The sequence below is a fragment of the Copadichromis virginalis genome, linkage group LG17, assembly GCF_057382275.1.
Source record: "Copadichromis virginalis isolate Kocher_CV1m ecotype Utaka linkage group LG17, C_Virginalis_male_GT1.1, whole genome shotgun sequence".
NCBI lineage: Eukaryota > Metazoa > Chordata > Actinopteri > Cichliformes > Cichlidae > Copadichromis > Copadichromis virginalis.
Window position 1 is genome coordinate 31231087 of NC_140634.1, and position 23582 is coordinate 31254668.

General features: G+C 38.5%; 1 protein-coding gene across 4 annotated transcripts in view; it reads right to left on the reverse strand.

Moving 5' to 3' along the window:
- The window catches only part of ptpn12 (protein tyrosine phosphatase non-receptor type 12), a 53551-nt gene extending 30177 nt beyond the window's left edge, over nt 1-23374 (reverse strand). For all 4 annotated transcript variants that reach the window (XM_085436466.1, XM_085436465.1, XM_085436463.1 and 1 more), the window contains exon 1: nt 22754-23374. In XM_085436466.1, the coding sequence (XP_085292592.1) occupies nt 22754-22855 (102 nt within the window). In that variant the 5' untranslated portion in view covers nt 22856-23374. The remainder of the gene's footprint in view (nt 1-22753) is intronic.
- Nucleotides 23375-23582: the final 208 nt, after the last annotated feature.

Sequence of the window (23582 nt, forward strand, 5' to 3'; positions counted from 1 at the left end):
CAAAACGAGTAGAGAAGTCAGGCAGTAATGATGATAAGTAGCTTCCCTTTGTAGCCCCTTTTGTTTCATTTACAGGAAACCCGGGGAATCAAATTCATTTTCCCATTAAATCCTGTGGATTTAGACATTCGGTGGCACCTGGCGTACAGATTTTTGCCCCCTTAATCACCCATTTTAATCTTGAATGACAGAATATATTATCTGCCAGTTAGGACAAACCAAGCAGTAACAGCAGCTACACTCAAAATTTCTGCAAAATTAACTCTAGGGCAGGGGTGTGCAGCATAAGGCCTAAGGGCCAGAATCAGCCTGACACAGACTCAATATCGGCCCACTGTATGACTTTGGAAAATTTATTTTTTAGGTGGATAGTTCTGGTATCTTCTGTTTTACAGTTACAAGACAGTCTGGGCAATGAGCTACTTACTCTATAAGCCCAGGGAGACAAGCTGATAGATTTTTTTAATTTACTACAGCAGTATTTCTTTATCATGTAGAAAAACTGAGATGTAATGTTGAAATTACAAGTCTTCTTTTTCTTTAAATATATCTGAGGGATAGAATGTGTAGTTAAACTTTGAGTTTTTACTCCAGTGAATAGCTTTGCATCGTTCACAGTTCGATGTAACTCAATCTTATTCTGTGAGATGATAAAAGGTCCTTAGTTCACTCACTGTCTACCATGCTGCTATAAGGCAACCCTATCGTTAAGCAATCTTCTTATGATAGACACAAAAAAGGTGTTTTTTGGACAGCAAGTGGGCGGGGCTTCTTGATTAGATTTTAAGGATACCTGTTCAATGACATAACGCAGAGCCAAAAGTAGTAAAACCTGCCTGAAACTAAGTGTCAAGAGCAATCTGAAACTTGAGCTTTTAGCTAACAAGGATTAGCAACACACAAATGTACTATAATAACAATCATAAACATTTGTAACTGATACGTTTTAGTATCCCAGGTTTCACACAGTCACTGATAACAAATCTGTAAATTATACTGATGTTCTTAAATATAATTAAAAGCATGTATGCAAAACCAGTAGTTCTAAGTCATGAATTCACCATAGAGCGCTATCTTCAGCATCACTGACAGCGCCTTTATTTATCACTTGTTAATCTGCTGATAGAGCAGGGCTGACTTGTCTGTGGAGTGTCACTTACAACAATTACAGGAATGGCAACTAGGAACTGCTTCCAAATTGTCTACTCCATCAAAATATATGCCTTTAAATGTATCAGTTCCTTTAATCAACGCTAGCATATTTTCTGAGAAGTTGTGCAACAATGGATGTAAACTCAGCATGGCCTTTTTTTTTTTCCTGTCTTGACCACAGAGACAACTGAAAAGGAATTAATGAAACAACCAACAAAAGATCAACCCTATAAAAGGCACTTGTTTCAATATCAGTCCTTAGTTATAATTACTAATATTATTACCAGTTAAAACCACTTGTTTAATTGAAAGCCTGTGATTTAAGGTAGAGTAAAAAGATACCTCTATAATATTAGAAGATTAGATGAAGAAAATGTTAACAGTACTCCAATCAGTCCTGTGAAAAGCTGAGCTCACACCCGCACGGCTTCCATAGTAATTAAGAGGTTAAGTAGCAGCTATGTGTTGCTAATCAAATATACCTGATTAATTGACAAACTTGTCAATTAAGGCAAAAGTTTCATTTGCAGTTTGTAGGTCTGGGGCATTCTGGTGGGTTAACATCTTGCCACAATCTTCTTAGGAGGAGATGTTCCAGAAAATTCCCCACAAGATTAGACAATGCTCAGAGAAATTGGAAAAAACAAAACAAACAAACAAAAAGCCCCAAGTGCTACATCTCACACTCACACTCTGCAGGCCTCGATTAGCTTGTTAAATGTTGAAGTTCACCCCAGTATAATTAAAAACAGCTTGAACAAGAATAGCTTGTTCGGAAGGGTTGAAAAGGGGAAGTCTCTTCTTATTATAAAAACAAAACGAAACATAGCAACACAGTTTAGGTTTGCAAAGTTGCATCTGAACAAACCACAAGACTCCTGGAACAATGACCTTTTACAGACCAGACCAAAGTGGAGATGTTTGGTCATACTGCGCAGCACCATGTTTGGTAAAAACCAAACAGCATATCTGCACAAACAACTCATACCAACTATAGAGCACGGCGGTGGAGGGGAGATGATTTGGGCTTATTTTTCCAGCCACAGGACGTGCGCACCTCGCAGTCACACTGTCGACCGTGAACTCCTCTGTAAACTATTCTAGAGTCTAGACTGAGAACACCAGTTCAAAAGCTAAAGCTTAAATCAAGATTGTATCATGCCACAGGACAACGTTCTCAAGCACATCAACAAATCTACAACAGAACGGCTGACGAAGAAAAGAATCAGGATGTTTCAATGGTCCAGTCAAAGTCAAGACTTCAACCTGACTGAAATGCTGTGGTGGGACCTTAAGAGAGCTGTGCATAAATAAATGGCTGTAAACCTCAATGAACTACAACACAGTAAAAAAGCGTGAGCCAAACTTCTTCCACCAATGATGTGAGACACTCATAAAATCATATGATTATTGTTTCAATCAATTTCAATCAAAAGGCAATTTGTGCAAAATATTTAAGCTCAGAAAACGGAGTAAGCTGAAAAAAACAAAAACAAAACAACTCTTGAGCTTTTTGTTTCTTTTACACATAAACTACAGATGTGGCAGTTTAGGAAATTTCAAAACAGCCATAACTCTCCATGATTTATGTTTACTGTGAGAGATATGTGTTTGCACCGTTTACATATTTCTTTTGTCGTTCAAACTAAGCATGTTTCTTTCACTGTCATTTATCACTCAGTATCATTACAGATTAACAAAAAAAATACTGCTTTACCTTTACTTGTCCTAAATTTTATTTCCAATTATTCTTACATAAAACACAGAGATACACCAAAGCATGTGTGTCCTCTCACAAATAATTTCAATGTCTGAAGAATTGAAGAGTGTGACGTTTATAAAACAAACTAACAAGAGAAGTGAAGTGTAAGAAAATTCGAGTGAAAAAAAGAGGAGATCAGAGCTTGCGTATTTCAGATAAAGGAGAAAAAGTGATCTGAGGTCAAATATAAAAAGAAAGCGGAGGCAGCAGGAAAAGATGGGGGGAGAAAGGGGAAGCAAAGGACAAGGAGAGAGTCGAGGCTTTCAAGAGGCTCATGATAACTAAGCTAATGGGTTCTTTTATTGTTGTGTCCGACGTTTATTCACAAGCTCCCGTTGTACTCCGTCGCTTCATACTAGCGTCTGTTCTGAATGGAGAAGGTGGGGGCGAAGAAAAGTAAATATCCCTGTTTCTATTGGGATTCAAGTGCACTCCTCTATTCAAGTCTTGTTTGTTATCTAGCAGACGGTGGATGTATCGTTTCTGCCAAAGAGCACCTCTGGGTGGGAGAAATTAAGCAGGAAAAAATAAATAAAGAGAATTTTGATTTATTGTAACAGTAATAAATATAAATTCAACAGAGAATAATCCATTTACTACCACATTTAAAGAAATGAGAACCAGGATTCAGCGCTATTTGATATATCCCTTAAAATGAATCAGCTGTTAAATAAACTTCATGCAAACTTAAGAGTTTCAGCAGTTCTGTACTGATTTCATCCCAGCTGATCACAACAATGACTGGTGGCAATTTTAAACCAAGAAATACAACTGCCTATAACTCTTCTACCCTCAGGAAAGATGTCAGCACAATGAAAAACACAGGTACCCAACACCACAGGAAACTGCTGTGTTCTCGGAAAAACTTGTGACAGGTCCTGTGGTTTTCACACCCTTAAAGTCATCACATCATTCTCGTGTACAAAGTTGAAATTTTAAAATCACGTAATGCTTTCAATACATTTCTGTTTTAGCTTCTGCCTTTTTCTTAAAAAAAAAAAAAAAAATTAAAATAAATTGATCACCTACTATGACATTTACGTGCTCTGATTGTTTAGCCGCCACTCACCAAGAGGTGCCAGCTAGCAAAACCTTCACCTGCAGATGTTCGAAGAACAGTAATTTTATAGCAATCTACTTTAGTGGGATTGCCATGAAAAATAACAGTAGTAGACTTCTCAAAAGCTCGAGATGCATGGAAACGTGTGTTTCCTCTTGCAGCCAACAACAGAACATCTGATGTACTTTGGTTTACAGTTAGAAAAGCACCTCTGGCCTTGAAGTGCCACATTGTTGTTTGTTAAACTAATTGGGGATGAAGCACATCTGTTAAGAAATGATGTAGATCAGTCACATGAGAAAAGAGCACTGCAAATGGGGCAATTCAGCTGCATTTCAAAGTAATTAAACAGTAATTGCACCTCTTGAATCGAAGTTATTAGTTTGCACTCTAATCACATGTTTATTGTTTCATTTTAAATTTACTGTGGTGGTGTACAGAGGCAAAAATTGCGTCAGTGTCCACACACTTATGGCCCTAACCACCAAAAAATAAATTATCCCCCCCAAACCACTTATACAGGAAAGAAAACCACAGGCAGAATACATGTGAGTAATATGAACAATTTCTAGGCAAGACCACATTGAAACCACTGGATGGTTGTGGCTCTGACTGCAAATGGATGTATCTTGAAACCTTACCTAACAAAAGCTCATTAGCATTTATTTGAAGACAACTGTCGAATTGCTCCAATATCTACAGGGCTCCAATTTCCTCCATTTTATCATGTTCTTTTGGTGCAATAAAATAAACTTCAGAGCAATAAATGGTTTTTTTTCTTTTTTTGCACATTTATCATTGTTACCATACTACTCATTATTTTTCTAGTTTTCCCAGCATTCACATGTCTCCCGTTGCTCAGTTTCCTTACGTACTCTGTTTCTACCTTCTGTTACCGGTAATGTCCGTTTCTATCACTTTCTTATTTCCCATCAGTCTGAGAAGTTAAACAGTGTGAATGAGCTGGCCAATTTCCTGTGAACGCTTGACTTCCACTGCCATGCACACGCAGGGCGGTGCCCCCAGCAGCCCAGGGCTGACTTCACAGACCCTCTTGAGGGTGTGACTGAATCACATGTGCTCAGAGACACATTTCTTCACAATGACTTGGCCTAAATGGCTTAAAGATGCCAGGGCAGTTACTGGGATGAGAAGCAGACTGAGGAAGTATAAATATTAAGAAAATGATGTTTTTTAAAAAAATGCCAACAGAGATCATGATGGAGATGGAAAGAGTGCTTTAGATGTAGTTGTTAGTGGATCTAACCTACTTTGTTTCCTGGCTGAACAAGTCAGCATCAATGTACTTCCCTGGTACACTGAATAATTCACACACATACATAGAGGCAAGCACATTCTGTTTCTTCAACTCTTCTTCAGCTGATTGGCAGAAAATAAGCTCTTCCTGCTACAGCAAAGGGGAGAAGGTTTTTGAATGTGTGTGGCCAGGAAATGCGGTTATTGAGCGCTACTGGCAGAGAGGCAGCACTGACGGTCACCTTCCATGCAAACACACATACACACACGCCAAAATAGGTCACTCCTCACAATGTTCTCAGAAAAATCCATCTCCCGCGTTGCGAGCATGCAGGGAAAAGATGCACTGCTACAGCATGGAGACTAAAAGGGTCTGTGTGAGTTTGTTGCTGTGCTTCCCTCACTCAGACAATTCAATCAGCCTGATCTGTGTGCTCTGCCTTTCTTTCACTGTGGCATTAATGTCCCCGATCAGTAAAAGGCTGCACAAGTGCAAAGTCATATTCAGTTATAAAGAAAGATGTGGCTAAGACAAAGCAACAACCGCAGAAATATTAAAGGAACAGCTTGACATTTTGTGAAAATATACCGTCTCACTGACTTTCTTACCAAGAAGATCATTACTAAGCTAATGGCTTTAGCCGAAGCTAAAAGCCAACCCCTAATATAAAACAGCATGTTGATGTTTTATATACAAGCTTTTATATTCAAGTTTTTCTTTGAATTAAAAAAAAAAAAAAAAAATGAATAGAAAACACTTTGTGAGTTTTGCCCCAACTTTTTTTCATGTTAATAATAGTGCTGTCAAAATTAACACTTTAACTCGGATTAAGCCGTCATCACGATTAACTCGATACAAAAAACTTTTCACGGTATTGGCGCATCTTGGGTGCAGAATGACTCAAAATTCCTGAAATGTTTCTGTCAACGCATTTCGGGCAGTTTGTCCAAGTAGAGTTACCTTTCCACATGCGCAAATGGGCAGTTGATCTAGTAGTGACGGGCAGCTGAACCAATCAACTCAATTTGAAGGAGGATAAACGCAGATTGGCCCTCCAGGGCTCTAGAGTGCGACCAATTTGGTCGCAAATGCGACCAAATTTTTCAGTGGTGCGACTAAAAAAAAATAAAAAATATTTGGTTGCACCTGTGCGACCAACTGTTCGGGTAGCAAAAAAAAAAAAAAAAAAAAAAAAAATCTGCAACATTCCCTGTGGTCAACAACAGACACACATTATGCCCCTATCGTGGACTAAACCAATCTGAGATAGTCAGGGGCGGGACCTCTCTGATTGGCCTTGGTCCAATTGAAAGTGCAGGTGGAAGTGGGAGGTGAGTAGCTTGAATAAAGCGATATCAATTCATTAAATCCTGAATCGACTTTTAAACATAACTGTGTTTTGCCAGAAACGCCAGATTCTCAGATTAAAGCTCACAAAACCATTTCAACAACAACCAAACAGCAAATGAGAGCAGGTACACAGATTCCACACAAAGACGTAAACACAGAGGACCGACGCATCAGAATCAGCTTTGTCTTTCTCGGCTTTCTCAACCGACGGCCCGTAGACGGACACGCTGTCGGAGCTTAGCGATCCTGATGCGTCCGGTCCACGCTGTGATTACGTCTTTTTGCGCTGATTCTGAGCTGCAGGTTTTGTCTCTCTCCAACCAAAATCCACCGAGCCAGCAGCAAAAGAAGCAGCAAACTGTGCTTCACATTTGATCAATGTCGTCATGAATTTTGCTGTTTTGCTTCCACGACTATTAAAATCACACTTCATGCACAGCTAGCTCTCTCTCTCTCTCTCTCTGTACTTCAAGAACAGTTTTCCGTCTCCAATCTCCGTCTCCGTCCATTCTGGCCCGTCTCCGTCTCCGGGACTTTGAAAACCAGAATCGAATGGATTATAGAAATCAGTGATGATACCCAGCCCTAGTGAGCAGCCTAGGCACGACAGAAGTGGATGTAGCTGTAATAGGAAAAGAACTATTGCTAACTTTTCTGTTAAGGCCTGATCCTTCTGAAATTCATAGCCAGTGCTCTGACACGGTGTCATCAATCTTTGAATGCTGAAAAAGCACAGTGTATCCAGAAAAACACATTATATTATATAAATTATTATAAAATTTGTGTACGCCTAACTTTTGTGCCGTACCGGTACGCCCATGGCAAAAAGTTAGTCTAGAGCCCTGCCCTCTCTATGGGAAATTTGAGCATTAAAAAAAAAAATAACAAGACGGAACAGTTGACCGACAAAGTATTATGCACATTGTGCAGGAAGGAATTTTCTTTTCACCGAAGCACTTCCAGCTTAAAATATCACATTGACACGATGTATAGGTTAGCCGGGGATGCTGCTAGCACTTTGGCTAACGCGTCACCCAGCTTGCAACCAGCCACTCACGGAGCATCAGTAAGTCTACCTCGGACATATTGACTGACACAGTGCCAAGTGGATTGCAACAACCTGCGACCTATTAATATTGTTGAGAACACGCGCTTTACATAGCTTTGGTTCCTCGTTTCAAGGACTTGAAGTGCCCATTATTCTGTTAACACTACATTAATAAAAAAGCAGCAGTAATTATAATGTTTGCTACTCATGTCCAACATGAACATTATCAATCATTATTAGCCACAGCTGCTAGCTGCTACCTTAATGACAACTTAACAAAAAGGCTAATGTGGCTATCAGGTTGCTGTTAACTGTTAAATGGCTGGTTAACGTTTATTTCACTGTTGTTGAGATAAGACCTTTGCTGGCTTCTCAAAATATCTCACATTGAGATGTTTAGTGTTGAAAATGACAACTTCAGCTGGAAGTGAGGGGAGTGGCTGCCTATCTGCAGTGCTACTATGTGTTGTGCATCTACTGTGGGAGGCAAAGACGGCACTGTTGACACAGTTACAAATGAGTGTCTAATCCTTTATTAATTTGTTAGTATTGATTAGTATAAGAGTATTGATTTTTTTTTTTGATTTTTTTTTTTTTAAAACAAACCTTGTCAAGATAAGTATTTTTGCCGTTGCCATTTTCAAACCAGATGAATGGCTGAGAAGCTGCAAGCTCACTGTCTAAAGATTTGTGACTGACAAGTCATTAGCCAACAAGCATACTCTGGACAGCCCCCCTTATTCCTTGAGTGACTATAATTTACACAGTGGCCATTATGTTGTATTCAGCATTACTTGAAATTAGTGAATGAGCGCATCAAGTAATCAGCAGTCTTTTTCCAAGCACAGGAGTCACCATTAAAAGGATGACTTCAGTGCTGGTTTCACTTTTCAGACCCAGAACCAATTTCTGTTTGTTATGCTACTATGAGATGAGCTCATTTCAAAACTGCAACAATTAAATTATTAACTGTGTGGTTGATCAGATATAACAATTTCTTAATTTCAAAGGCAAAAACATCTATTATTCCCTGGTTTCATCGTCTTAAAATTGACAATATACAGCTTTTGTTTTAAAAAGCTCAAATAGGCTTATTCAACCACCACCTTTATCTCAGAAACTATCTATTGGTATTTTTTAACATTTTATACTCTAGGCCAGGGGTCGGCAACCTGCGACTCCGGAGCCGCATGCGGCTCTTTAGTCCTTATAGTGCGGCTCCGCGTGGTTTGGGAAAATAAATTAGAAGTATTTAGCTGAAGTGTATTTTACTTATGTTAGTTCTTTTTTAACTTGAAAAAAAAAATTATATTCTATTATTTTTTCATCGCTCAAAATAAGCGCCACACTCGCGGAAGCCAGTGTACCACAACGGCTCACAACAGTTTTTGTTTGCTACATGGATCATTTTAGTTCTGCTGGGTGTCTTTCCTTTTGTTATATTTCTTAAAGAGTTCAAAATGTGTTAATTACATAAATAAAATTTAATTTTCTCTGTAGCACTTCATGGATTTCATAAGCAACACACCTTAGTTGTTCACACAAAGCATAAAGGTAAAAAAAAACAATATATACAGTGTTATCTTCATTTTAGATGTCAAAAAGTATTTGTGGCTCCAGTGTTTTCTTTTGCGTGGAAACTGGGTCCAAATGGCTCTTTGGGTGTTAAAGGTTGCTGACCCCTGCTCTAGGCAATTCACAGAGGAAAATAAGTAGATTAAAACAACATTTCAAAAGCCAAAATACTAGTTGTCACCATTTCCCATATTAATAATGGGGAATGGCAGCAAAAACCACATCACCTAACTATTCAGCTGCTACTTAAAACTAAATACAGTGGTCCCTCGCTATAACGCGGTTCACCTTTCGTGGGGGTTTACACAATTTTTTTTTAGACCATTATCAATCAATCAATCTTGTTCCGTGTCTCCTGTACAGTACAGAATGCGTTAGGCTTGTCAAATTTACATAAATCTTTGATCGCAGTGTGACTCTGAAGTGCTGTACTGTATGTTTGTAAGTTTTCTCCCCAACAAACACAACAATGTCAATGAACCGTTTTGCACAGTCAGAAGGCACCTGCGGGTGCCTTTGGTTTGATTATACAAGAGAGAAAAGTGTGAAAATGTTCATGCCTGTCTGAGAAAAGCATATAAAGTGTGTAGTGAGGGGCTTTACAGTCTTAAAACATCTATAATAATTGTAAAAAATAAAGTTGGCTACTTTGCGGATTTCACATATCGTGGGTTAGTTTTAGAACGCAACTCCCGCGATAAACAATTTTTGTTGATCTCAAAAAGGCCTTCGACACAATCAATCACTCAATTTTACTGGATAAATTGGAAAGATATGGTATTCGAGGGAAAGCTGGTAACTGGTTAAAAAGTTACCTAACGGGTCGGGAACAATATGTTAGCATAGGGCATTACCATTCAGAGAAACTTGGTATTACATGTGGTGTTCCCCAAGGGTCAGTGTTGGGACCAAAACTTTTCAATGTATACATAAATGATATTTTTGATGTTTCTCAAGTACTTAAACTCATACTGTTCGCAGATGACACCAACATATTTTTCAGTAGCGATGATTATACTGATCTTGTAATGACCGTAAACAGGGAGCTACAATTAATAAAAAAAATGGATGGACATAAATAAATTATCATTAAATATAAATAAAACTAAAGCAATGTTTTTTGGTAATTTAAAATATAATATAGAATTACCAATTATCATTGAAGGTGTACCAATTGATAATGTGAGTGAAAACAAATTTTTGGGAGTTATAATTGATAACAAAATTTCATGGAAACCCCACGTCAGACACATAAAAACCAAAATTTCTAGAAGCCTCGCAGTTTTGAACAAAGTGAAACAATTCCTTGATAAAGATGCACTTCGTACTCTGTACTGTACCCTGGTTCTTCCATATCTTACATATTGTGTGGAAGTGTGGGGAAATACATATAAAAATACAACTAATCCATTAGTCACAGTACAGAAACGAGCACTGCGTATTATTCACAAGGCTGGTTATCTAGATCATACTCACAAATTCTTTCTTCAGGCAAAGTTACTTAAATTCCAGGATCTGGTTAATTACAATACATCCATAATTTTTTATAAAGCTTTTACTAAACTTTTACCGGCAAATTTACAAACTAGATTTGAAATTCGAGAAAAGGTTTATAATGTGAGAGGCTTTGGAGAATTCAAATTACCCAGAACTCGAACAACCCGTAAAGGCTTTTGCGTGTCTGTATGTGGTGTGAAAATCTGGAACAGTCTGAGTTTACAATTGAAACAATGCAAAAATATTCATAGATTTAAATTTCTCTACAAACAGTTGGTCTGGTCACAGTATACTCAATGATGGGTTTTAGTGTGCTCTGTAATGTCTGTTCTCTTACCATTGCTGGTATGGATTCCAAAATAAAAAATAAATAAAGTGTGCGTATGTATGTACATACATGTACTTGTGTGTGTAGATATATATGTATGTATATGTATGTGTGTTTGTTACTTGTAGTTATTACTGCCTGTTACCTGTGGTAAAGCAATTTATAATTTATATATTCTGTATTCAGTTATGAAGGCTCTAATTGTTGGTTGCGAGCTGCCGCTTAGATACTTGTATGTGCCCGGAGCTGTTGATGGGTCTTTATGCAATGATGGGCGTAGCTGCGGGAAGTTTATTGTTTTTTTTGTTGATGAGTGAGTATAGGGGTGGGATTTAATAAGTTTTCTTCGTCCCACTCCTTTTTCAGGCAATTTTTGTTTTTTGTTTTGTGTATTTTATGTTCAATATAGGTATTTGTTGTGCCTGAAAATGAATAAATAAATGAAAAAATGAAATGAAACAAGGGACCACTGTAACTGAATTTCTGTGGATGTTTTGCAGTCAAAGTAATAAAAACTCAGCTTTCAGAGAATAAGTGAGCATGTCAGGTCCCTGCTATTAGTTGTATAGTTAAACAGAGCTTATAAATCATGCTCATTAACAGAGGAAATAACATCAAACCACACCCTGAGCACTGGAATGAGTCAGGGGTTCGGACCTCAATGTCAAAGATCTCAACAAAGATAACGTCAAACAACTTAGCATGAGAAACCAAGTTCAACATACGCGGTCATATGCACAGTGCACTCATTTACACTTGAAGGCAACTGGCCAATATAGGTCAGTGGAGCACTGACAGAATCAGTGCATAAACAATCACACAATGAAAAACAGTGGTGCGACAAGAGTGACTTTTAGTGACACAAAGCAGAATGATTTTTTTCAGTTGCCATTGGGCCTTCCTTTTTTCCTGTCACACTTTCATTTTCAGTTCTAATGTATCTGACTGAATAAGTGGGGTATACCGTGCTTTTGCAAAGGTCCATCATGACGATGCACAAGCATCATGTAATGTTAAAGGAATCTCAAGTAAATATTTTGTAACCATATATGCGATTCTAACTTGTACATGCAGTTAAAATGATTGAAATGGACTGCGGGAAGCACCTGTGCTGAACTGAGCACACATTTAAAACCACCATTACTCCTGAGTGCCCACTTCCTTTGGGACCGCGAATGCCACCCATGCATGTACAGTACAGAGATCATTGTAGACAGACATGCACCAAAACAAACTCACACTTCTTCCTCCAATTTAATGAGTCACCGTGTTAGTGGCTTTGTGATGTCAAAAGACAAAACAAAAGTGACCAAACAAAATAAAAGCAGAAGCGGAAGGAAAAGAGACTGGAATACAGTTGGACAACCCAATGAAGGAAGTGGAAAATTAAATAGTCGAAAGACAACTTTTGAATGTAGAAAGATTTCCTGAACAAGTGTTTAGATGTTTAGCTGGTTCATGCACATTTTAATGGCAAAAAAAAAAACCCTGGGAGACAAACCTTCAATAAATATGTAATTAAAGGAAAAAACAGAATGAACAGAATGGTTAAATTACAACTTTCAGCTCTTGGTTAAGTGTATTCAAAATGAACACTTAATGGCCCCCTCAGCTCATATTCTGTCCTGAACAGGGTCTTTTAGCTCCTCCATCCTTTCTTCTTATTGGCTGCCCCTCACAAACAAGATTTGAACAGGAGATGGGTGGGGCTTTGTGCTCACAGCCACAGTTTTGTGCCTGACATATATGACCATATTAGGGTCTGAAGCTGAGTGAGAGTGAACTTAATTATCAGCATGACCTCTCCTCTGCCTTTAATCTATTCTGTTTCTCTAAAAGTAATCTGAAATTTAACCAAATTCTTAAGATTATTAGATAATAAAAAATTAAAAGAAAAAAAAAACCCCACATCATTGTGAAGGAAAGTGATAATGAAATAATTCACACCAAAAAGCAATGAGATCAGGTACATTTGTAGAGTCCAAACACAACCACATGCACGCATAAATGGTTTGCATTTACCGGTATCGGCTTGTTGGTAGTTTCCCACCCTGGATCAAAGCTTACAGCAGGAAGCAGATGTGAACAGACCTCATAATCCCAATCATCTGGGACAGGGGCTCATTGTGTGTTTCGTGTGTGCTTGGTGCCTATGTGCACGTATTAATCAGCTCCCTGCTCAGATACTGTATTCACTCTCTATATTAAAGGTCAAGCTGCTGACCAAATCTGCACTTTGCTGTGCGATTCTGTGGATTAAGATGACATTTTGGATATGATATTAATAACGATAATGAAATGCAGGATTATTTTCTTCCATAACACACTATACATCAGCAGGGCAGAAGCAGGATAGGTGTGAGTGCAGGTAAACGAATGTGGGTGAGGTGCTATGAACGATATGACTCGTCCCCATTTCCTTTCACGTTAGTCACACATTGCACACACAGGTCATCATTTCCTGGGTATTTCACTGTGTTGGTCCCTTATCTTGATCATTTAAGATGTTCTGGGTTGTTGGTGGGTAAGCTAGCTTTTATACACACACACACACACACACAGCAAAAATATTGCGTTACATCTTCTGAGAAACACCCAGCTTAGAGGCAAAAGGCTCTTTTTTGGGTTAAGCCACGGAAAAAGGGCGGTTGAGAACGAAGGAGGCTTGTGACACAACAAGAAATTGGGAAGTCTTGTTTCTTGTTGTAGTAACATAAGGCGGGCTGATGGCGATTGCCACACAGACAAAAACAGCAGCAGACCCCTGCTGTGTAACCCTCTTTGACCCATTCGCACAAACAGGCTTATAAAAGTTAATTTACAGCAGCCATTTGAAAACTTCTTACCAAGAAAGTGCAAACAAATCAATTTAAATGTGTTAATTACCTTTTTTACAATATTGTTAGATTACTTAAATATTTGAGATTTTTGTGACATTTCTCTCCAAGTACCTGTAACTTTTAATTATTTAATATTTTCAACTATTTGTTCATTAAAAATAAACACCAGTGTGCAGTTGTAGATTTGCAGTAGCCAGTTGTGGACTTAAAATATTATGCATGTTCTGTCATTCAGTGCTGTGCTATAATTATTATGTTTACAGCTCAGTTGCTCCAGTGGCATTTTATTTATATTCAAGTTAAAATAGCACAGCTGTAACACTATAAGCGACACAGGACAGTTGGGTTAGCGATCTTGGTGGAGAATTTGCATGGCTGATGCTCAAGCCCAAGTAATCACTCACTTGTATTTCTAATGCAAGAGTAATGTTTTAACCTTCAGCATTGTGTGTGGACTTCACTAGTGCCTACTATGCCTGGTGTATTATTGGTTAGTTATGTCACCCGCCTGTTAGTATATTTTATTTGCATTTTGTGCTTTATATTTGTATTTATTATTGCTCTTAACTCATTCTGTGAAGCACTTTGGCATACCTGTGGTTTTTTAAATGTGCTATATAAATAAAATTTTATTGTAATGAATGATTGTTTCAGTATTAACATTAAGATTGTAAAACTTAAAAAAATAATCAGCTTCCTTAATTTCTGAGTTCTCTAAACTTGGGATTTACAGTGTACATGCACTCTGTGGATTAAAAGAAAATTGCCTTGGCTTTGGCAGAGAATATGTGTACTGGATTGTGTAGACATATCTATAAGGTAATCAAGTCAGGTTATCAGTTAATGGTGAGACAACATTGGCAAAAAAATGCCTTTTGACAATATAATCAAAGCAAAAAACAGACCACATGTCAAATAACAAAGAAGCTCTTTTACGCAAGTTTAAGAAACCACTGCTAAACAGCCGTCGTAAACAACAGCATCGGAAAGTAGCACCTGATAAGATAAACCAGTTGTATCACTCATTCTTTTCTGCTATAAATGGTAGAAAGACCATTTAAAGTTATCTGTACCTACATGATGGAGCCCAGCAGACTCTACATTGAACCGGCAGTAGACTGGTACAAAAAGGAGACTGGTTAATGGCCTCACTTCCAAAAGTTTTCCAGGAGAAAAATAATATATTTTGGTATTCAACAAATTTTTAAAAAAGGAAGAAAAGCATTTTATCACACAGGGTTGAGTAGGCAACCCACATGCCATAAAGTTGAGGCCTGGCTTTGATTCGGCCCCATAGCCATTTACTGCATGTCTGCCCCCAGGGCTTTCTCCCAGATTTCCCATCTTCTCTACATCATCTGATCAAACAAAAGCTGCAAATAACCCCCAAAATGTATATATAAATATTTAAAATATTGACACCAGTCTTAAACCTTGGGTTAAGGCCACAGACGACATAAAAGATGGACATAGACATTGTGATGTCACCTGCCAGTGTTTCCACCACAATCACCAATGATCACTTTCTAGAAGCCAGATGTTACCTTAAATGGATAAAATGGAGTGCTAATTTATCAGCTAACACTAGTTAGCTTGGTGTATTCATACATAACCCAGGTGCAACAGAGAGACATGCATATTGACTAAATAGTGCTACGTAACAGACTAATAAAATACCTGAATTTCACTCAATAAAACTAAAGCAAATTTCTTGGATGTTCTGTACCACACAACAACCCATAATAATGAGATACTCCATTAAAAATGCTTCCAAAGGCTTCAACAAAACACACTTAGTGAAATGTTTAATGTCTAATAGTTGTGGATGAGGTCTTGCAGACTGAGCAGGACACCTGGCAATCAGCATAGCCATACTCCTAACACAATTATCCAGGTGGATTAGCTTTAAAAAATTAATTTAAAAAAAATCCACCCCACTTGGATATTGGATCCAGTTGGATATTTTATTAATAGGAGAGTCTGTGGAGACTGAATAAGTGTTGCCAGTCTCAGGATGGCACCTTAAGGAAACAGAGTTTCTGCCATTTTCACCGAGGTAACCCCTTTGTTAAGACTGATGGGCCATTTGTTGTTAACATTTATATAACTTATCAGGCCAGTGTTTTCTCTTTCTCTCTCAAAAAGAAGTCACACTGTGCAAATACCTGCTGAAGAATTTGTGTGTTTGTGTGTGGGGGTTATACATAAGCAAAAAAGGCTTTCAGATTCTACACTTAATATTCGAACACACACAAACAGACATATACACACTTCACATAAGGGAAAGCCCCCTCGGTGACACTGGAAATTGTTGCCACACACAATCATAAACCCACACAAACACACACGCATTGTCACATCTCCTTTTTTTCGTCTCCTTGCTGAGCGTTTAATGTCTGTGGCCTGATGAGCACTATAGAGAAGCATGTGTGTCTGCACTTTTTCACTTTCTTTGATGTGCTCCTTCAGAGTAATCTGCTTGCAGGAAAGAAAACACACACAGAGAGAGGCTGAACTCCAATTTCTAAACCCCGTCTAGACTACAAAATTAAGTCCAGTGTTCCCAAAACAGGTACATGTGTTTTTATGAGAGTGTATTTAGAAATAATATCACCCCAACACAGTCCATAACTCACACTTCAACTTTTTCCTTGTACTGAGAGGAGACTAACAGACTTCCAGTAGTGTAAGAAGCTCTGGTTTAATTCTGCACAACTGATGTCTGACAGCATTTGGAGACGCAATGTTACCGAGGACAGCTCTGCAAAAATCCATGCATATGACCCCATGAGGCATTTGGATCAAACTGTTCACTAAATGTTTTATCAGGCTGCATGGTGGCCCAGTGCCCTATAACACGGAGGTCACAAGCTAAACCCCTGTAGCTTCTATGACAATCAACCTGCCTTGAGCTAAACTCTATATTCTATAATCAGACTTTCTCACCAAGTGTAGTCAAAGTGCAACTGTTGTCTGTACAGAGGTCACGTAATGGGTAAATGCGCTTGGGAAAAAAAAAAAAAAAAAAGCTACTCACAGCAAAGCCCATTCAAATGTCTTCCTTTCCCTTTAAACCCAAATGAAAAATACTTTCAATTAGAATTTTTGATTGGCTGATTAAAAAGGAAGTAAAGTGGAGGCACTACTTTAAATAGGATCCTTCCTCTGCCCACAGGAAGTTACATATAAAAACTAAATCGTCTCCAGGAAACCAGTGAGAGCTTACCATGTAGAAGTTGAGCTCATTTCACCACGCCAGATTGTGAGTCAGTGATGCAACTTTAGTCACAGCATTATTTATGACACAGCTATTTCCAGGTAACTGACTGATTATTACAATCTAAGGATCAAGTCATAGCAGCAAAACAGAAGCGATCTGATTTTAAATGTGAATACTAAAACATTGACCTTGTCAAGGGGGCGGTCATGGTGTAAAATAAATAACTAAGTAAATAAATAAATAAATATTAAATTAATTAAATTAAATTAAGGTGCTCTTCAATTCACTTTTAGTTCAACAGATGAGCAAGCTTGCTAGCATTGTGTGATATTAAGCCTTGAGTTAAAGCAAGGCCAAAGCAGGTCTGTGATCTTCTCCAGCCTATGCAGCCAAAACATTTTGCCATATGTTTAACATATATGCAACATATTCGTTGCAATAATTTGTTAATTTTAAGGTACAAGGTGATGGGTAACATAGGTGCTGCCAAACATAGATTGTATAAAGAAGATGGTAGTAGGTCTGAAAAGTGAAAGCAATAATAACTGCTTTTTAATAGTCAGCAGAGGGAGATCTGCTGGTTTCAAAAATACTTCCAAAATTACAGACGTTTATGGGAAAGTGGTCCATGCTTCCTTGCTTTTTGACCTCTAAGCTGTAAGCACTTTCCTGATGACTTTATGGGCTTAATCTCAAGTTCTGGGTCATACTGACTAAAACACGAGGCACCATCATGGGTCATGGGACTTCACTAACCAATTGGTAACATTATTTTAATCTTTTATTTACAGTCTATGTCATCAGCGTGTGAATGGGTTGTGAAATTAAGTTAGACATGTTAAAGGGATTTTTTCCCATTTCTCTTTCAAAGCCTTTTCTGCATTGTAGTTAAAATGAATTTTATTCCTGGGAAAATCCAAAGTACTGCTTCCCACACAGAAACTTTACTTAGGCACACTACGCAATAATAATAATAATACCTGCTCAAAGAAATCTGAAGACTCATTGTGGCATTTTACATTTTGCAATCTGTATGAGAGAACTATGCCACTCCATGATCACTTTACATCCCTGCTTTCTTATTTTGAATGGTCACTGCTAACCAGCTAGGCTGCCTGATGATTGTGCTGATCGATACTGATCGCCGGACTCCCCAGAGACATGCGTCCATGGCTGAACGTACCCATTCACCCATCTTTGATTGTAGCTGGCAACTGCAGTCTCTGTTACTCTGAAGATCAGGTCTGGTCCGTAACTCTAAGGAGAAGCAGGTGGAAAACGACTTTGTGTTCCCAAACAGAGCTCACAAGAACTGCCAATTTCAGTAGAAAAGGGTGGAGCTGAAGAGCACCGGTGAGCTGGTACAGGTGGCTTTTAAAAATATTTAGTCATTTATATGGCACAAAAGGTTTGTAATGATATATTATATATATATTTTTTTTTAATTTAGAGCTGTGAATCACGCAAAGCTTTTTAAGTAGATGCCAAGGGAAAAAAATATTGAGCTGCAATTGATGAGAACAGGTCAACTTTAACAACAAGGCTTTTCAGAAATTTGCACAGAGAAACTTTAAATCATAATTTATGCCCACATAAAGCCTATACTTTAAAAATAAATGAATTTCAATATTTTTTCTCTTTTTTTAAGTAAACTCGATGGTTCATCTTAATTCCTCCCCTTCGTGTCTGGTTGACCAGGCTATTAAAAAAGTAAATAAATAAATAAATCTGGCTCTCTTACATAAGCACTAATAGCTGGTTTGAAAAGTCGTGGGTTGAGAGAAACAGCTGATAACCCCCCTTTTTCTGAAACAATTACAATTGCCATTGTTGCATCTGCACAGATGGTCCAAATAACAGCACATATTTGACCTTTTTTGCATGTGTACTTTTTGGATTAAGTCACCATTACAAAGCAAGAGTGTTTACAGTAAAAATGCATCTACCTTTTACTGATGACATTGCTTAACCTTAAAATGGACCAATCATGCTCATTTCCACCTCCATATTTTTTTTCCCCTTGGGCTCTAGTAGAGTAGCTTTCCATGACTCAAAAGAACCCCAAACTTGTTTATCCTATACTTGGTCTCAGCTTATTACCTGGCTCCTCTCCCTTTAAGCCAACAGTCTTCTGATTGGCTACCTCAGCAAACAGATGGTTTGAACACCAGATAGGTGGAGCTTCTGTGCTACTTCTTTCACATCATACAAAGCCAAAAGTAGGGTATTCACCATTGCAATAGTTTATATATGACAGATGGAAGGTGAATCACTTCAGAGCTGACATAAAATGCTCTTCAAGAGCTCAGTCATATCTATAAATAATGTAGGTCCTTGGAGCAAACATTCAATTCTCAATGTACATCTTTATCCTCCACTTCATAAGTATGCAGACATACATCCCATGTAATCTGCCTCTATATGACTGCCACTGAAACAGCTCACTGTCAAGTTTTCTAATAAGGTCAAACAAGGCCAGATACCCCACGATACTTTCCAATTAGCGTCCCAGGTGGAAGAAAAACCTGAAGTTTCCCCACTGCATCAAACAGCAAAACAACTACTGAAATAAACGTATAATCTCTGACTCTTTGGCCCACTAGAGCCTGTAATTATGTCAATAAAACACATTCTATATATAAACAACAATAGGCAGTTAAAGTGGGTGTTATGTCAGGGTGTTCTGGTGACTCACTTCATAGTGAAGCACACCCCATGTGCTTGTGGTATTGCGAGCTTGACTCCAGCAATTGAAAGCCTCACACAAGACTTGAAATCAACGCCACAGGCTAGCAGCAACTGGCTAAGACACTTACTTACATGTTTGCTGCAGCTTGTGAGCGTCAACAATGCTCTGTACACTGGCACACAAGCCACATGTGCTCAATCAGGACAAATTTTCTTGACAGCTAGCTGGTGCGTTTGCTAAATAATTTAGCTGAATCTCAACATTCACAAGCTGCTGCCAGCTGTTAAGAAAATTTAGCTTGAAGCCCAATTTTTATAAGCCTCATTCAGTAACTTTGCATGTACAAAAATAACCCAGATTACCATGGCTAACGAGATAAAGGATAATTGATTTAATGGAAGCACTTGAATGCCCCAGCGATTAAGTTTATATGAGCTGCATGATTGTCAAGGGACTGTCTAGAGACATGTGCGATAGCCTAAGGCTAACAGGAAATATATTGTATTTCATGCCAATGAAGTTCATTTGAAAGCAAACCACAGACATCACACAAATAATCAAGAGTTAAAGCCTGACAAGCAGTCAGTAGTGTCCTACAACTTCTTAAAAACACCACATTTAATAGCCTAAAAACACTTGGTGGGGTGTTTTGCTGGAAAAACTGACAGGAAGAAACACTTTCCGCTTTAAAAGCTTTAAAATTGTTCTCTTCCCATACAACGTGTGGTTGTTGTAGGCAGTTTGACAAGGCGTGGACGTGTGTAATCTATGAATGGCAAGTATAGTGGTGCTAAAAGAAGAACCTGCATTTAACCAGTTGAGTCTAGAAACAGAATTTAAGGGCGAAAGAAAACGGGCAGGCAATAAAATCACAAACATATGGACACTGTACTGAGTCTACCGCGTAAAAATTCATCTAAAGAGGGCATGCATGGTGAAATGAATCTTCTGTAAATAAGCCAAAAGCAGACTAGTTCCAGCTCCGTAGCTCTCGTCCACCATGCACTTCCTTAATGCCTCTCACATAGCTGAGAACTAATTTTTTTTTTTTTGCCGAACATCTCCCAGCTCCTTGTTTTCTGCAACTCTCACTCAAAAGACAAGACAGAAGGCTAAGTCATGAGCACAAAATTAGACACAGATTCGCTTATTATAGAAACTGTTATGTACTTAATCTGAACGAGAAAGAGAGCCCTCGATCCAAAGTGTGCCAAAGAGTTGCATTTTTATAGCCAGGACAAAATGTTATGAAATGGGCCAAGAAAGAATGTTGCAAGCTCCAGCAAGCAGCTTGCATGAAGTAGGGAAGTGAGGAGAGTCTGTGTGTGGGGGAAAAAAGTTAACCATTCTGGTGCTGAGGAGCTTAATTCCCACATAATCAAACTGCAACATGATTAACATGAAACTAGGCTGGATGATAAGGCTGCTCATGAAGGAAAGTCTAAACCTGTTAAACTGTAAACTTGCTGTAAATTAAGATAGTAAATCAATTTCCACCGAACATTTCTAAACATATCTAAATTAAAGTGGACTCAACGACAGAAATGTTTTTATAGGAGTGACATTCCTGTTGTGGCATTTTAAACCATTTCACAAGCCTTGGTCCTATTTTGAGTCCAGACTTTCAACACAGTGACATCCAGTTATGTAGTGAAGGCAAACTAATGGACTGTGGGTCAGCAGTCACCGCAAAATATGTAATCAAAATCACTTCAACAGCAAGCATCTCTAATCTCAAAAGATCCTCTCCACATGTAAGAAAGTTGCCAGATTAAAACTAATGCTGTTGTAAGGTTTAGTTTAAATCAGGGATGTCAAACTCATTTTAACATTGGGGGCCAGATACAGCCCACTTTGACCTAACTACATGTTTGAACTGAATGATAGAAAAATAATTTTGTCTGTCAGCGTGACTCTTAAATTGTAAGAAAAAAACCTGTAAAATTACATGCTACAATTAGGTGTATCCATTGCACACATAAATGACCTAAAAATAATCAAATATAGCAACCATACATTTCTATAATAGACAAAAAACTGGAACCTTTCAAACATTTAATTTTTAAAATCTTTGGTGTAGCTTGAATCTCCATGTGGGTGCCTTTAGAAGTAAAGATAAAGCTGTAAAACATTTGAAAATACTGTTAAAAGTCCAAAATTTATACCCTCAATCATGTCTTCCAAACTTTGTAGTAGGGTCTGATTGGAGTCTTTGCCTGGCCTCCAAGCCTTAGGTTTGACAACCCTTGTTTAAACGGTCTTTTTTTTTTTTTTTAATATATGGGTCCAGTGTATGGGGAGCTCTTTGCAATTTGCTTTCCTTAAACTGGAAATGTAAATAAAAGTTTGCAAGTGGCCAGATTTATCAATGACCACAATAGATACCTGCTAAAACTTCTACTAAAATTGAAGTCATTTTATAAATAGTTGACAGGATTTTTTTTATTACTGGAACACAGAGAAAACCACAGGAAATAAAGCATGCAATCAAGCTTAGGTTTGTGGATATTTAGTGCTTATGAGGACAATGAATCACTGCACTGTCTCAATCAAGCATATAGCCACAATAAAAGATATACCTACAAGCTGCTCCAGCAACGTCATTAAAATAAATAAATAAATAAATAAATAACCAAGAGCTAGAGAGACAATAATATATCTTGTCTTTATCATTTGCCCTTTTTAAAAATTTTTTAAAGAAACCGGAATCGGCTGTATTTCTGTGGCATGGGAGACAATGCTAGGCCGCCATGTAAAGCCTGGAAATGGGAGGAAAAAGGAAGAGGGCAGTGTGGCCACCCCTGCCTCACCTCCTGGGGGATACACAGAGAACCAGGAGACGGGGGGGAGGCTGGGTATGATATGAAGGGTCAGTATGGAGGAAAAGGTGGAGGTTATAAAGGGAAGAGGGTACATGTGAGACAGATATAGGATACAAGAGGCTAGGTGGAGGCGCCTGTTAATTTTGACCCACCATAAAGTCGCTGCCGAAGTTATCCTCTCCCCTCTCATCGTTCCCTTCGCTCATGGCCTTCACCCCCTGGATAAACTTTCTCAGGATGCCGGCTTGGTCCATTTCTTCAATCTTCTTGTTGCCTTTTCCTTTAAAAAATCTCCCAAACTGGCAGGGGGGTAGGGGAAATGTTACAAAATAATAAAACAAAAGCGGACACAGGGAAAGAGGGAAGAAGGAAGGGAGGGGAATAAATAAAAATAAATAAGCTTCACGGGTCCTCCCAGAGAGTCATCGTCCGCTCACAACACAACACCTTTTTTTTTTTTTATTATCGCCCCATGTTGTTTCTCCCTTTCCTTCTTTCTTTCTTCTGGACTGTTTTCACAACGACAGCGGTTAGTCCCAGAGAAAAGCAGCAGCGGCCGGATTTTCTGCCCCGTAAACAACTTCACAACCGCGGCGGTGCACGAACTGTAAACACTTGGCTATGCGAGAAAAGAAAAATAAAGGAAAAAAGACAAGAGCCTGGGTCTGGCCAGCTTATGTACCCCTCCCTGTCTACCTCGGTTGCCACATTCACACACTGCTGCTCGTTATTCGCTACTGGGGAACATCCGGACTGGGTAAAGCCAAGGAACAATTAGGCCCGCCCCTTCCAGGATATACTTATATCTGATTGACTAACGCTGACCAGGAATTAAAATCCAAGTGGCTAAACTGGGTGTCGCTCCACCCAATAGCGTGTTCTCATTGGATAGAATCTGTGCCTGTCGTTTTGACGCTATTCGTCATTGGTGAGCTAAATTACGATCCAAAAACGTAAGGTTTAAATAAACGGCGTTACTGT